The sequence below is a fragment of the Antedon mediterranea genome, chromosome 7 (assembly GCF_964355755.1).
Source record: "Antedon mediterranea chromosome 7, ecAntMedi1.1, whole genome shotgun sequence".
NCBI classification, from domain to species: Eukaryota; Metazoa; Echinodermata; class Crinoidea; order Comatulida; family Antedonidae; genus Antedon; species Antedon mediterranea.
In genome coordinates, this window is record NC_092676.1 from 27,209,732 (window position 1) to 27,226,127 (window position 16,396).

General features: G+C 29.5%; 1 protein-coding gene across 4 annotated transcripts in view; it reads right to left on the reverse strand.

Moving 5' to 3' along the window:
- The window catches only part of LOC140055123 (hepatocyte nuclear factor 6-like), a 33,162-nt gene that overhangs the window by 8,471 nt on the left and 8,295 nt on the right, over nt 1–16,396 (reverse strand). Inside the window, exon 3 of one of the 4 annotated variants that reach the window (XM_072100338.1) lies at nt 5,858–5,902. The exons of 2 other annotated variants lie outside the window; for them this stretch is intronic. In XM_072100338.1, coding sequence (XP_071956439.1) covers nt 5,858–5,902 — 45 coding nt within the window. Of the gene's footprint in view, nt 1–5,818; nt 5,903–16,396 lie in introns of all 4 variants that reach the window. One more of the 4 variants, XM_072100337.1, reaches the window with a different exon arrangement.

The window sequence follows — 16,396 nt, forward strand, 5'->3', positions numbered from 1 at the left end:
AAGGTAAAACAAACAAGACGCAATGGCCTTCATGCTTTGGTCGGGGATAAGTCAAAGAATATTGCTGTTAAACAATAAGAACAATAGTCAGTCATTAATTTTTCACAGTCGAGTATTTGCTTCATTACCCAAGTTAAGAAACAAATGACAACAAAGAAAAGACGAAAATAGAGCCTCTGCTCCAAGCAACCGACTCTTTCATTGCAAAAGCGCAAACGTACAAAGACAATAAAGGCCAATATTAAAGTCTGTGTACTATATGTAATATCAGTGTAAAATATAAAGTATCCATAGATTATAAATGGGTCCACCCAATAGCTTTAGGGCTAGCTTGAAATCTATCTTCACTTACGTAGGCCGAGTTTGAAAGGAGTAATGAAACCAGACACTACACATCTTATAACGCTAAGAAACATGAACCACAACAAAAAGTAGTTCTACTAAACCTAACATTAAAACGTACACTAAATCGCAAGTCTGTAATAACAATAAATTAAGAAAATAATATTGCTCTTGAAACTTAATATTTATAAGACAAAAACATCTTTTTTTTATCAACTAATTGTAAATTTCATAATGCCATAAAATAAGGAATTTAAAGAAAAAAAAACATTTTTATAATCTATAAGTAAAAAATAATTTATATTAATGATACTTTCCTACATTTGTTAGAATTTAAAATTTATTCAAACTACTTTGAAATGAGCCACATAAACATTAAAAAATAAATTTAATCATGTTCATAATTCTCAAATGACAGACTCTAAATATTTCTACTACTGAATCATTAATTGTTAATGTCAGCGACGAGCGTGAGGTCCCTCATCCTTAAAAATCGGAAGTCCGATGATTTTTGTCTCCTCCTGACTAGCACGCATTTATACTATAATTATGGCGGAAATTGCAGTTCTTCGTAAATATTAAATATAATTGAAAGCTGCTGAGGAATTATTAAGGAATTTATGCTACAAATATTTTATGAAGCAGACAAATTTCAGATTTAGAAAATAAATAATATTCTTTTAAAATATACTTCAAAATGTTAATATGATAAAACAAAAATTATCAATATCAAATTGTTTTAATTAATTATTAATTACAGCCTTTTAAAAATCAAAAAGTATCTAAATTTAAGTTAAATTTGCAGAAAAAATATTGTTAAAAATTGAAAAAGAATCATTTAAGTTATGCAGGACTCAACCTGTATATTTCATATTATTCAAATTATACGGAAAAGAACCATTAATTATCAAACATAATTTACAATTTTAAAAAATGACATAAAACCATGAGCACATACTAAATTAATTTAAATCGATAAAATAAATATAAATAATTATCTAAAAAATCAAAACACAATTTGTAATAATTTAAATGCTGATCCATAAAGTTACATACAGAATCACTAATAAGTAGTGTCATGAACTGTATACTTATATTAAAAAAAAAAATAAAAAAATTGATTACATTAAAGTAATGATTTTAAAATGATAATTGGCAAGGATTGATTGATAAGAAAATGAATTAAGAATTTTAACTTGTTTAAATAGAAATAAATTAGAAATTGTAACTTGTTTAAATGACTCGCGTCATCCACAAATTGCCTTAGACATAAAGTCTTGTCATTTTAAAAACGATGATGATTTACGACAATAATGAAAATGATTAATATGAATCGAATAAAAACAAAAGTGTTACATTAATTCAATTTATAATGATTTATACCGTGCGTATTGAAATATTTTGCCCGAAGAAACCAACTTAGAATTCATATGAATTTCTAGCAAAATGTTATAAAATAATCTCCATAATATGTCGCTTCCAAATTAATCTAAACTATCGATAGAAATATGGTATGAATTGAAGAATATTAGTATTTAAAAAACTGGAAAAGAAAAAACACGATTACAATTTTTTTATTCCCATTTCAATTTTAGAATTAGCTGTTTTAAATACAAATACCGGTTATATGCTTAGAAAAAGAAAACTATAAAAGTAATAAAAGCTATAGAATATAAATTGTAAAGATTCAACTCAAAGACTAAATGCAAAATTATCATAACAAAAGAACAAAAATATACTTAAACATACTGTACTACAAAACTAATTTGTAAATAAGAATTTAACAGTACTGTATTAATTATATCATCAGTGAATCAATTAAATACTATAATATTGAAATATAATTTGTGTAATAATTTTTAATACTTCCTACTGTATATCTTCTTTCTAATTCTTCTTATTAAGATTATATCGTTTTTATCATCATTTATTCAACGACACACCGTAGTCATGATTTATTGAGGCTTGTCACCTTTTAAATAACTAATCGTCGTGACAGTAGAGATAACTTTGATGTCGGATCTTGGCTATTACTACGGTGATCATCAGACAGTCGGCCAAACGACTATTATATCAATTCGTATTGAAAGTTTAATCTAGAGTGTGTATTTGTCGTGATTGATATCCGTGGTTTAAGATTGTTGAATTTGTAACAAGAGGAGTGTTAAAGAGTTACTATTAACTACACTGATCTTCAATACTAATCAATAACAATCAATAACAATCAATTGATCTAACCATAATTGGTATTGATTTCTACATCCAAATACTTATGATGACCCAATATTAAACGGTCGGGATATCCGCAAAAATCATTACAAAAATAATTGCATGACAATTCGTAGCTTGTTAAACAAGCTGAGAGAAGAGAGGAAATCAATGCTGAAAACTAGTACAGCCACACGAACGCAGATCAGCCAAGGTTATTCATCTACGATACGAAGCAACATATTAAATAGCAAATTTATTTTTTTATTCCGATTCAGAATGTATTTTAATTTAGCAACAAAAGCCATTTAAACAACAGGTGGTACAAACAAAACAGACACACAAAAAAACAGCATAGCGTTGCAACGTTGACTTAATTAAAAGTGATTTTGGAAAGAGCCTAGGCCTCGTCGTGAGCTTGTAATGAATGAAGACAAATCAGGTGTTTTTGAGTAGATCTCACAAAATAGAAAAAATGACTAATACTATGGAAACACAAATATCTCAATGTTACGCTTAGATAAAGTGCCATTCTATCTATAAACTACCTTAAAAATCGCTATTAAATATTATTTTTTGCAAGTCATTTACTAATAGTACTCTACTCTCTATGTATTTGTTTATGTAAATAATAACAACAAACACAATGTGTACTAATTTCATTCATTCAACACAACAGTAGGCAAGATATAAAATACAGAATACAAACAATTGAGATTAAAACAAGATTAATTCAAATTTGAAGGCAAGAATTAACATTGGTTTATAAATAATTAATGTTAATTAAAGATGTTAAATGAAATTGCAGAAAAGAAATTACACAAAATATGGTAATTTATGCAATGTTCGCCATCACCCGAATGCTTTAATGAAAGCCGTACGAATTTAATATAAAGGATTTCTCCGTTTAAACAGTAAAGACTTGGAGCCAGTGTAATGTTTGAATTGGGACGCAATATGGAATAAATAACCAAACAAATAGCGATAATGAACAGGTTTAGTAACAATGATAACAATACTCTAGAATTCATTTTGAAATCAAGGCCGATTCGTCAGTTTGTGTTTGAATGAGTTCCATCTCAAACTGATTTAACATAATGCTTTAATTAGTCGAGGGTTTCGTGGACTAAACAAAACCAAAAGTGTAAGCAGTCTTCAAATTAATAATGCAATCAAGAATTATCTGTCAAATTTAACCATCAATTTTGGCGTAAACTAACGATTCAGACTACATCATAATGTAGATAATTTGCATTCAACAAACAGCAAATTAACATTAGGTAATTCGTCTTTTGTCTGAATCCACAACCAGTCAAAGTATAATCAAATTAAGCAGTCTGTTATTATTGTGTTACATACATCTGATTATAATAATTTCTGAGTATAGAAAAATGTTGATTGAAATGTTGTGATACGATGATGATGATGAATCGCAGAAATAAACTAGAAAATGATATCATAATGATGAAAATGATTAGAATATAATAATTATATTGAAAAATATAATGTCAAACGCTCTGTCTACACTATCAAATTTTATGTGACAAAAAAATGTGATGTATATGGACATGATGATGTCATATCACTACCATATTTGAAAACCAAGAAAGACATGAAACAACTTAAAGAACTAGCCAATGAAAGGTCAGACTGGAAGAAACTGGTAAAAGAGATTTACGGAGCAGCCCAAGCGGAAATGTCGGCAGACTTTTCAGCGGAAAGGCAGTGAAGGAGGGATTTGGGCACATGACACTTTTTTTGTCAAACTAGTTTGATACTGATAGTGTAGACAGACCTTAAGAATGTTTCTTATAAATGAAATTGATAACAATTACAAATTGTGACAATACCATAATTTAGAGTAAATAGGCAACAAAGGAAATTACCTCGTTATCATAAGTAATATTGATAAATAATATTGATAACATTTAAAATTATAAGGATTACAATGACAATATTGATAGTGCTACTAATGCTAATTGTAAGATCAATACTGTTTGCTCACATAATAATAATGATTGATATTGATTATGATAATGAGTTCTAATAATAATATTCACACAATCCTAATGAATATAATTTTAAAGCATTCTTACTGATAGATAGGTGTCCCCTTCCTAAAAAAACACATACAAAAAAAAAAACACCTAATACTATAAATTAAAGATCACTTTTGAGAAACTTTTTGAATTTATATCTATATTCACAATACAACAGAATCCCTCATTGGAGACTTCCCCCAAAGGAATGAGAGGAAATATATGTTTTAATTGCCTAATCAGGGGATAAATTATATTCAGTTTTTCTTTTGTATTTATATTTATTACTATTTATTATTATTACTTGCAGAAAACTTATAAAGTTCATTGACAAGTTGAAAGAATAAAAAAAATTGTCGACATCAATTTGTCTTTTTTTTAATTCAAAGTTGACGATAACACAACATGGAATTAAGTATGCTGATAAATTCCATCTGTGCAAATAATTTACATATATTTCTTTACTACATTTCTCATTAATGCCATTTTCATTTTTACAACTCATTAATAAATGAACAATATCAAATCAAGCTTTTAATAAAAATAAAAACTACTACTACTAGTGAATTTATTTAAAGAAATTACATTTCCATATGACAAACAAAAAGTAATTGTCTTACGATATCAAACCACAACTTTTTAAGAAACATAAACGATTGTTAAATTTATTTAAAGAAATTATCAATTTAATAGCAGAGAAACTAAGGCACCCGCCTCGCTTTCAGTTTGATGTCTTTGTGTTTGTGGCGCGTGTCTCTGTTTACCGCTAACACTCGTCAACAAACTTCAACAACACTTTCTGTGTTTGCATAAGATTTTAAGGCACACTTCTTATTTATTTTCAGTCCTTGTCGTACAAAGAAAGCATTCAGACTCGTCCAAGCGCGTCAACCACAAACGTTTGTTTTGCCAGCCAAAAAAATAATTGTTGATTATGGGCCCAATTAAGTAAAATAAGTAATAATCACAAATATAAACAATAAATGAATTTATATTTAATGAAATATTATCATTTGAAAGAATTCTAAATTGTATACTTTAGATATTTAAATTAAATGAATTTGTTTATACAGGCAGACTATGGTAGGCATAAAATAAATCTTTTTTAAAAAGCTGAATAAGTATATAGTTTTAGTCAGAAATATTAATTTATTTCAAAGACTATCGTACAAGTGACAACTATTCTAATTCTGAATCTTTTGACAAAGTTATGTAAAATGGCAGACCACCTGCCCTCGGCCTGAGCGTATTAAAATTGAAAACATCACCTGCATGACCACTGATTCGCTTCGAACCATCTTCCTGCTTTTTGTCTGAAAAAAGAGCGAAGGAAATTACTACCGCGCTTGCGTTTAAAAAGAGACTTGAAACACTGCTTTGTTACGCGATTAATCATAAATTTGCTTGCGAAATGCTACGGGTCAGGAGAAAGTACGAGTGAAAGGGAGCATATAACAATGAAATATTATCTATAAGATTAACAGGAGAGCCGCCTATTGTCTTTTGAAGGAAACACGATACCAATTTAATACCAGTTTTGAAAAAAAATATTTTTCTTAGGGATTTTTTATGAAAAGAAATCATTTTGTAGACATATTTTAGTATATGTACAATCATAATAATGATAATATTTACGGAAAATATTTATTAGTCAAGAAACTTTGTTAGATTCCGTCGTGAATAGCAAAGCAGAAAATGATACTGTCGTTGACTTTACGATTGTTTTGATTAAAAGTTTTATTATGTGCTAAAATTAGCTATACGCTATAATATTCAATTTGCGAGGACATTTATGCGTTATTATCTAACAATATATTTACAATCGACGATAAGCGTCGCATGCTGATGTGATTGTAACACGAGTATGATAAGTTTTACTACCCGTGCAAATTGAAGAAAAATGTAAAGAAAACAACCGCGTTTTCAGCATTTTAATAGCAAAATCTAATTGGACCCTGAGCCATTGTCTGGAATAAGTATTTGAAAATTTATGATTTCTAATGTTGTAGCTTTAGCTTTTAAGAATTATAATATTTTTGCTTTTTATGGCTGATTTATAGCTGTGTTAGTAGTAACACTAGTTGTTAGTAGTTTTATAAAACATGGAAAGTGTTCATAAAATAGTTTTATTGTAGGCAATGTCTACCTTTGTGTCAGTAAACAATTGTTTTTATCTAAATGTACTCTAACAGTATAATCTGCTAGCAACCTGTTTACTTCTCAAAAATGCTTGAAACTCCGTTTCTTTCTATGCAACCTGCTTAACTCTTATAAATACATTGTAGTTTTTTCTTCTTTAACACTTTTAAATAATTAATGCTATTCTTAATACTTGTTTTACTAGGTGGCCTTGTGATTGGGATAAGGACTTTATCTAAACCCTACACAACCTAAAAAGATATCTTTTATTTACAAGCTAACTTAATATTCTCACTAATTCTTTAAGCTGGCATATAGGCATCTTTGTGTCTATATATCGTACATTTGTTTACCTATATCACTGTTGTAGTTAAAACTTATTAGTTGCTCTTAGAAGGATTATATAGTATTAGAAGTCATTTGTTGATTATATACTAATTACATAGATCAGTATTAAACTGCTTATTTTAACAAAAAAAGTTGTACCAAAACAGAAGAAATAAGACGCTTTACTGTAGTTAAGCATGGCATTAATTAGTACATGACGGAAAATAAGTATCTTTTCTAAGACCAATCATTCAAAAGTTGTTGTTCAACTGCGGATTACGGCGAGAATCCCTGAACAAAAGGGATGTTCATTAGTGGGTTCAACAAGCACTGTGAGGGAGTTTGAAGTGGTAATTGTTGGACACTCTAAGAGGTAACAAATTGACCCTTTCAAAATCATATATATAATAGAACATGCACTTTAGTAAACTTGTACTTGTTAAAAACATGTGCTAATCATGTTAAGTTCTTAAAAAGTTAACAAAAAAGTTTTAAATAATGGTTTCCCTCCAAATAACAACAGTTCCAATAGAAGGATTTGAAAGCAGATAAAAAAATAATCTGAAAATATAATGTAAAAAGGCTAATTCATACTATTACATTACAAATACAAATTAATTTCAATTTTTGATATTAGAAGAATCTTTTTATATTAGCGGTTAAAATATATTTTATCGATGCTACAATGATTTTGTTAAGCGATTTTAAACCGCCATCTGCACATCAAACGTGAATGGCCATCGTCGTACGCTATCAGAAAACACCACGTTCGCTCTACTCTATTTACCAATACCCATAGGCTTGGCATTTGACGACGCAAGGCTCGGAGCCACATTGGTGTGAATTCTAACAAAATAATCAAATTTCTCTAATATCTTGACAAGATTTCAGTAGTTTCTACAAGACAGGTGATATGACTCGTAGCTGTGGGCTAGACCTAGTTAGGTCTTTATTAATTTTGAGGGCACAGGGGAGACTACACTATTAGTTTAAGTGAATGTAATTGAAGATCCCTGACAAAATTCCTTCAGCGACACACTTAACAACCCAACACATTAAATCATTTCACTTATTCTGAATGATAAAATCATTCAAAGTTTCGCAGAAAAAAAAACTCAATTATGAAAAAAATTCTTAGACCTTGTAGATATGTAAATATGTATTAATATTCATTGCACACTTATTTCAACTTTCTACAATCTAGACACCCCCCAAAGCTATTTGAAAATCAAAGAACACGTTAGACAATCAATTTTAATCAGTGTGTGTATCATATAAACCTAGAGAAATAAGGGTATATTTACTGTAAATAACGCTAATGTATTAGTGTCATCATTTTTGTTACGGCTATTTTAATTTTTACAAATTTTTCTTATTACCTCTCATACTTATTTTGGCAATGAAACAAATGTTGTTTTTAACAATTTTTACATTAAATCCATAAATTAATTTTAAATAATTAATTTAATATCACTTCATAGTTACGTAGAATAATTCGCTCTCGCCCTGAACTCTTCTCTCATTAATTCATCAAATTGAAATCGCATACAGAAATATGTATACTAATAGGGCGAAATTAACGGTGATTAGCGACGTATTCCTTATGAGTTGTTCATTGCTACGTTAGTGTTTATGGGCTATATTACGTAGCCTTGAATCATCTGAATAAATGACAGACTATTGGATTGTCTTCTTGACCTTGGCGATTGACAACTAGTAGGTAAAAAACAAATACATGGAAACTACAACAAAAAATCTGGAATGTATACCAAAAAACATGGAAAATATACACAAAAAAAACATGGAAAATAGACCAAAATTAGATGAAAACTATACCAAAAAACATGGAAAATACATCCAAAAAACATAAAGGGTTTGTTTGCATAGGCCTCCTCGCAAGGTTTACGAAAGATGGACGACAAATAACCGAAATGACATTTCATTACAATCATCCCCCTCACGCAATTTCCACATAATATTAATAGGGAAATTGTAGATTATAATTTGTCACAGGTAATACTGTTATTGCTTATTATTTCAACAAAACCTCATCTTCGTGGCTGTCTATAAAGTTTATTACAACACGTATGTGTATCATTTGGAATAAATGTAATGCTTACATACAGTAGGTACACAATAAGCAAGATTACTGCGTGGTATCTCCGGTGATATCACATAAGTTTTATACCGTAAACTTCAACTCAACACAATTACAATTTTCGATTTAGGAATCAGGCTTACTCCACCATACCTTAACAAATGTGGTCGTTAATTACAGAAACATTCTGTAATAAACAACGGTTAATATAAAGTGAACTAGAGTATAATTACAAAGTATCTTTTTTATCTGATCTAATATGGTTTTGTACACAGGTTGTATATAAAAAATAATAATGGCTTCGGTTTGTTTGCAGTTGCTTAGTTACAAGCATTCTCTAATAATATAAAACTCGGAAACATCTTTAATTCCTTCAAGTTGAATGCATTCTTTAGAATCTTCATAAATTATGCACACTCTTTTGGAGGTCTCAAACAGATTAAAACACGGCCCCTGGAAGCTTCCTTTTCCAAGGTTTTTTTGTACACACAAAAGACGTATAAAATGCGTCTTGGTTATAGGTTATGAAGATTGCATTCTTGAGGTTACAAACGATAAAGGAATCCCCTAAACAATGCATGTACAGGCATGAGTCAAATCCTATTCATTAACTATAAGCTTTTATATGAAAAAAAATTACTATTTATAACATGCGATGCATTTTCATAAATATATTCATATAATTTTCATATTTTTATTCACATCTTTCTTGTATGAATAATTCAAGTTTCATTACAAAATTATAATTACATATTTTATTGTTAAAATTAGAGTCTGTTTAGTTTTACATATTTATAGAACTGAAAAGTAATTTGAAGAGAATTACAGTTTTATCTTCGAAGTCAATTTGATTAAAATGAGAACAAAATGGACTATAAAGGTGGAGTAATATCTAGTCAATTGCAAACACAACAATTTATTTTTTTTCATTTGTTAGTTTCAATGAAAGAGAGAAAATAGCACTTTGGTGATATTGTTGAAATTAAACAATAAGAATGACTCAACTAAGAATTGAACTTGGAACCCCCTGCATGATATACAGACACCTACTATTAGACCACTGGGGATGGTGTTGAATGACTATTCATGTATAGTTATTGTATTCTATTTATTAGCTAAATTTTGTATGTTAGTCTTTTCTGTTTGTTCAATTATAAGTATATATGAGAAAATATCACACCATTTCTGTTTATTAATACAGGTAAGCTATGCACAACATAGATTTTAAGTTGGTATTAAAATATAAGAATAAACAGGCTTTAGTATTTCATACCAATGTTCCATCAAGGCAACTATTACTCTAATTATTAACAATTCATTCTTTATCTTAATAATGATAGTTATCATCGGTATGTGTTTATTATATCTACTTTTCGCTATACTTTGAATAGTCTTTGTATGGTAACATTTTTATCAAGCACTTGAACAGACCAATATTGACAATAGCTTATATGTTGTACTCTTATCAGACAGTACTTGGGACTCGACAATGAGTACAAGAATATCATGTCTGATCCACACAATGGCTAAAACTCTGTCTACACTATCAAACTAGTTTGCAAAAATAAGTTTGTATCTAAATATGATAGTGATATGCCCAAATTTGGTAGTGATATGTTTAAATATGGTGGTGATATGACATCATCATGTCCATATATGTGAACATCACATGGTTTTTGTCATATAAACTTTGATATTGTAGACAAGGCTTAATACTAATCATTAATGAAGTTAAAAATATTTTAATTTTTTTTATCATTTTTTATAAAAAGGTTTTTTAAATAATTTATTAAAGATGATATATGTTTATAAATATATTTACAACATTCTCATCAATATACAGTTTCCTGTAAATTAGAAGTGGAAAAAACCACCTCAATTATTAGAATTTACCTCTAATAAAGGTACCCCTAACATACTTAAAATTGAAGGCTACACAGTATTTGTTGATAACGGATTACTAGCCCGAAGGCTAGCCCAAGCAAGTCAATATGTTCACATGTACCCTGTCACACTCATTTCCCTCAATTAGACACAGAATAAATTTACGACTATTTGGTTGTTGGCGATGGCGTCAATTTTCGAAAAGCATGGCTAAATATAATTTAATCTTTTTTAAAACGCTTTTTTGTTTTCGGGCAATTCATCCAAAAAATAAAATGAATCCTTGACATTGGGAACTTGAACCAGAACACTATACTCATAAGTCATAGACACTGTATTAGGATAGAAATTCATTAGGCCTGGTGAAGATGCGGAAAGCATTGGCGATATTAGCAGCTGCAGGCAGCGAAGCCCCTACTCCCCTGGGCTTGCTGCTGATTAGAGCAATAATCATTCTATTAAGCCGCTAGTAGCTTAAGAAAACGTGCGATTGAATCGTAGCCTCAACTAGGTGGATGCGGAATGGTGTAACGGTAATTAATGCAAATGTTGCGGATGATTGACAGGAATTTACTTATTTGAAATCAAAACCGTCAGCTAGGGAGAACTGCAGTTAAGAGTTGATTACTCCGTTTATCATACACTCTAAATAACTGTACATTTTACAAAATTGCAATTGCCTTAGGCAGCCAAGTCGTGAATATTTTTACATGAATTGTTAAGTAAAATCTGTCAGAAAAAATTCACTTTAAAAGCCATATGCTAACACAAATGTTGTGATGGGTAAAAAAGTGCAATTTCAAAATGTATAAACAGATAAAATGATCCATAATAACATATTTTGTAAATTTATAAACGCAATGTAATTATCCTAAAGTCACTTTAATAATAAAAAAAAAATGCATTTTGTATTCAGTATGCGAAAGACAAGTAATGAGTGATTTAAGTCATTTATCAAAGTTAGTGCCCATAAGGACTAAACTACAATGAAATAAAATATACAGGAAAACGATAATAACCAATAATATTAAGGTGATGAAGACAGATTTGAAGGCCTTAAGTGAATTTCTAGTTTAGTAAACAGAAGAACAAGCTAAAACAATTAAACTTGCTAATGATAGTTGTATTAATTATAGAATATCAAGCTCATAAAATAGTAAGAATAATTTTCTAATAATAAAAAATGTATGTATACTTTTATATTAAAATAATTGTAGATTTTGTATAATTATAAAAAGAAAGTTTTCATTTATAAGTTCTTAATTCATACACTGTACAAAGAAATGTAAATTTTAACAGAAATACATTTTTTTAAATGGGGAAATTGTGTGATCATTGAGGATAAAAAAAAATATTAGTGAGTAAAAAAAAATCGACATAAACAAGATTCGAACTTAGACACTTATGCTAGAAATGCAGGCACCTAGCAATTAGACCATTCAAATAAAAATTACTAAATGATTAACCTGTGTAATGACATACACATCTATACTGAGACATTTTAATTGTATAGTCTTGACACGTCTGCTGTGGAAAAGAATCAATTCTTTGTGTGAAAAGGAAAGTTTGTTGATATTAACCGACGAACGAACGCCGCCGAGCTAGTTAAGAAGGGCTTTCCCAAATCAATTCATTGACAGTTGTGGATATTCTGACCTCCTTGTGATAATAACAACATTTCCGAAATCACTAATAAACACGGTGTTATATCAATGTATTGATCCCGGTGTGTGTGTGTGTGTATGTCTGCATAGATTTGTGTTCTACACACATATTTACTACCAGAGCTAATAAATAATAGGCTATTTCATAGGGATATTATAGTAGTTCACTATTAATCTCTATTTGTTTGTGTTTATTAAGAAATTTCCAAAATAGGAGTACACAGAAGGTTGTACATAATACATTTTTAAACCATACATTATTAATTCATCAAGGATTTATAGGCAGACTATATGTTTTTTAATTTACCTAGTTATTTTTACATTAAAAAATTATTGAAGAAATATTGAAGTGAATTTAATAATAACTGATTATTTATGAAATTTATTAAAATTAATTTATTTTAAATAAATTATAGATTAGATAAAATAAAAAGATTTATATTCAAACTTTTTTTTTTAAAGTTTAAATTTTAAATAGATAAATAAATAAGGACGGCATTATAAGTTTCATTTCCTAATATTGGTGAAATACTAATAATAGATAACCTGGATTTAGTTTCAGTTTAACCAAACCTCACCTACCTAGAGGCTCATTACACAAGACAATTCTTTTTCATAATTACTGTAAATTAATGATTTATTCATTGTAAAAATTTGATTTCAGCGATTTCCAATTCCAGAAGTAACTCGTAGATAGCGAGGTTAACCCGTACTTCATGATGATGTAATTGAAATGAAATTAATTGTTGAAACACTGTTGAAGTAATTTACTAAATAAATGCTCGATTCCCACGTAAATCTCCAATCACACACCAGGGACCTATTCAAAACAGTAGGCAAATTGAAAAGCTTCGGTTCATAGCAAAAAGCTAAAAAAAATTGTCAATCCATAGATAGTAGTGAATTTTTTTGCATATTTTTTGCAAGTGTTAGGATTATACGTGTATTACTATTTTGGTTTCATTTTCTTATTATTTAATTTTTTTACATAAATATAAATTACAAAAAAATCATTGGTGTTGAGATAGTCTATGAGTTCTGCTTATCAGAAAAAAATGTCAATCTCTCTTACGGCACGTTATTACAGCACGCTATTACAGGAACTTTCCTGGTATCCTGAATAGCGACATGGTGACAAATTTTATATTTCTTCTTGGTTGGTTACGAACTGTTTCATCACGATATATTGAAATTATAAATTAATTTTGTTAGTTGTTTCAACCAAGTTGTTTCACGCGATCGTCATCATGGTCATTAACGCACTCTTTTGGACAAAAGCAGGCGGTAACAGATATTAGTCTAGAACAATAACGCTCTGCATGCATCAGAAACCCCAGCAATAATGATACTCGCTTTTACCTATTGTTTACCGCGAGGTACAAGTGTTAAAAACAGCCTTTGTGGTCAAATAAAGTAAAAACCATAAAGACAGCGTCATGCTTCACTGAACATAGAATTAATGCATCACATTGCAGACAATGATAGCCCATAAGTTGGCAGGATATGAGGAGAATTTCACTCAATTTGGTTAGATTTTTATAACATGGGCTGGTAATATTCCAACTGATAAATTATCTAATAAATGCTTTCTCATGATTTCAATGAATTAACGTTGATGGACTTGACCGATGATGGTTGTATTATCGTAATTTTTTTGATAAACGGTTACGTTGTGCTACCATTGCACTATGGGGGATTGCAAGTCATTTTTCTACCGGTCTGATTGACCGCAGATGACAGCTTGGCATAAACTGACATGTTGATGGCCAAACCGTGCTGGTCAAAGCAGATGAACAAACCGGCAAATATAGGTCTGCTTTTATTCGCATTACATAGCAGGTGATAGAATCGTCAACGATTCAGAGATGAATTACTTACGCACGAAAACATGTATTGTCTTTAAGCATATGAAATGCTGACGGGCACTCGAACACATGCATATTTTCCCAGGCTTAGTATTGTAGCCGATGTGCAGAAATAGCATAAATGACTTTTCACTTCGGTGAACAAAAAATAATTGACACCCCACGGTGTTCGGTGGCCTTGTGGTGTTACGAAACAGACAGCAAAATATTGCATTATTTTGAATAACTAAGAGATATTAAAAGCTTTAACAACAAAAAAAGATGACTTATAAAATAGTGCTGAACCCAATAGAACGTGCTCCTAAAATAACACAATAAAAGAAGACATGTGCCTTAAATAATATAACAATATACTTGTAACATAAATGGTACTTAATCATTCTTGTCTTTATAATGTATTATTATAGCCACAGAAGACAGCATTACCTCTTAATATATTATCTTAATAATATTTTATTACCGAAATAAATATAGATAATCTTGAACCTGATATAGATCTAACTAAATGATGCGATTTACATTATGATATTACTGTATTGTCATATGAATCCATAGACCAAAGATCTTATTATAACATATAATATATACTTGATATTTTATGTTATGTTCCGGACTTCAATAATAATGAAAATACACACTTCAAATATGTATAGTGGTTTTAGATGTTTTATTCTCACTCCTTTATATCTACACATGTGCTCGGTCTTATTTATCTTCATCGGACGTTATGTCTTGTATATTTGGAGGGTTACATTATGAACAATATAGAAAATGCTTATCTCAATTAGTGCATAGAAAACGGCCCTTAAAAAAATGTATAAAATGTCTACATTCGGTCTAACAAAATGCTGTATCGATGAAAACTTGACTACTATAGCTAGTACAAAAGAACACAATTACATATTTTTATCACCATTCCTCTATAGTAACTAAATTACTTAACATAATATTAGAAAAACATAGTGAGAAAGTATTATTTAAGTGACTACTGTAATTTAGAGTGAGTTAATTTAAAATTTGTTTTATTATCGGGCATGTTATATACTACTACTACCACGGGCAAGCCACTTTCCTTTATTCTATCCTATCGCTAACTTTGTAAAGAAACGACATACAATTACATGTTAAAATGAATGATTATTATACCAAGTACTATAGCATTACTTGTAATTGGCGTTCTACTTGAAACATTTGCGTTAGTAGTGAAATACTCTATTTTGTTTAAAACATAAAGGTAAAGTGTTGCTTAAAATTAGGCCTATGTTTCTATCAACAAACAAGACGTAAAAATTATTTTAATAAAAATATTTAATTTTTAACAAAATCTTCAATATTGGATAGAAAACTCGTCATTTCAGTAGCCGTTAAAATGTTTAATTGTTTATTTGTCCCAATTTAACGACTGTTTTTTCTAAAATGTTCTTTGCGGAAAGTGCATCGTTGATTGTAGAACAGAGTTTGCGTCGTCGCAGTTATGTATGTTCGAAAATTACGGTCTAATTAGTTTACTTCTTTGGTTTTGTTGATTCAGCTTTTCATTTGCATACATACTAATGGATCACATGACCTAATGGACTCGAGGGAATAGGAATTTGTCGCAACTCAAATTTAAAGCCAAGTCGATCGGAAAACCGGGACCAGGCCAGCCAAATATTTGATAAACTCCAAACTAACTGAATGAAATTTCAATCTTGTTTTTCTATCGGTTTAAATTAAATGAAACGGTAAGATTGTGTACTCAGAAATCAATTAAATATGTTAATTAAAAAATAATTGTTGATATGGGCCCAATTATTAGTAAATTAGTAACAATTACCAATACTAGCATAC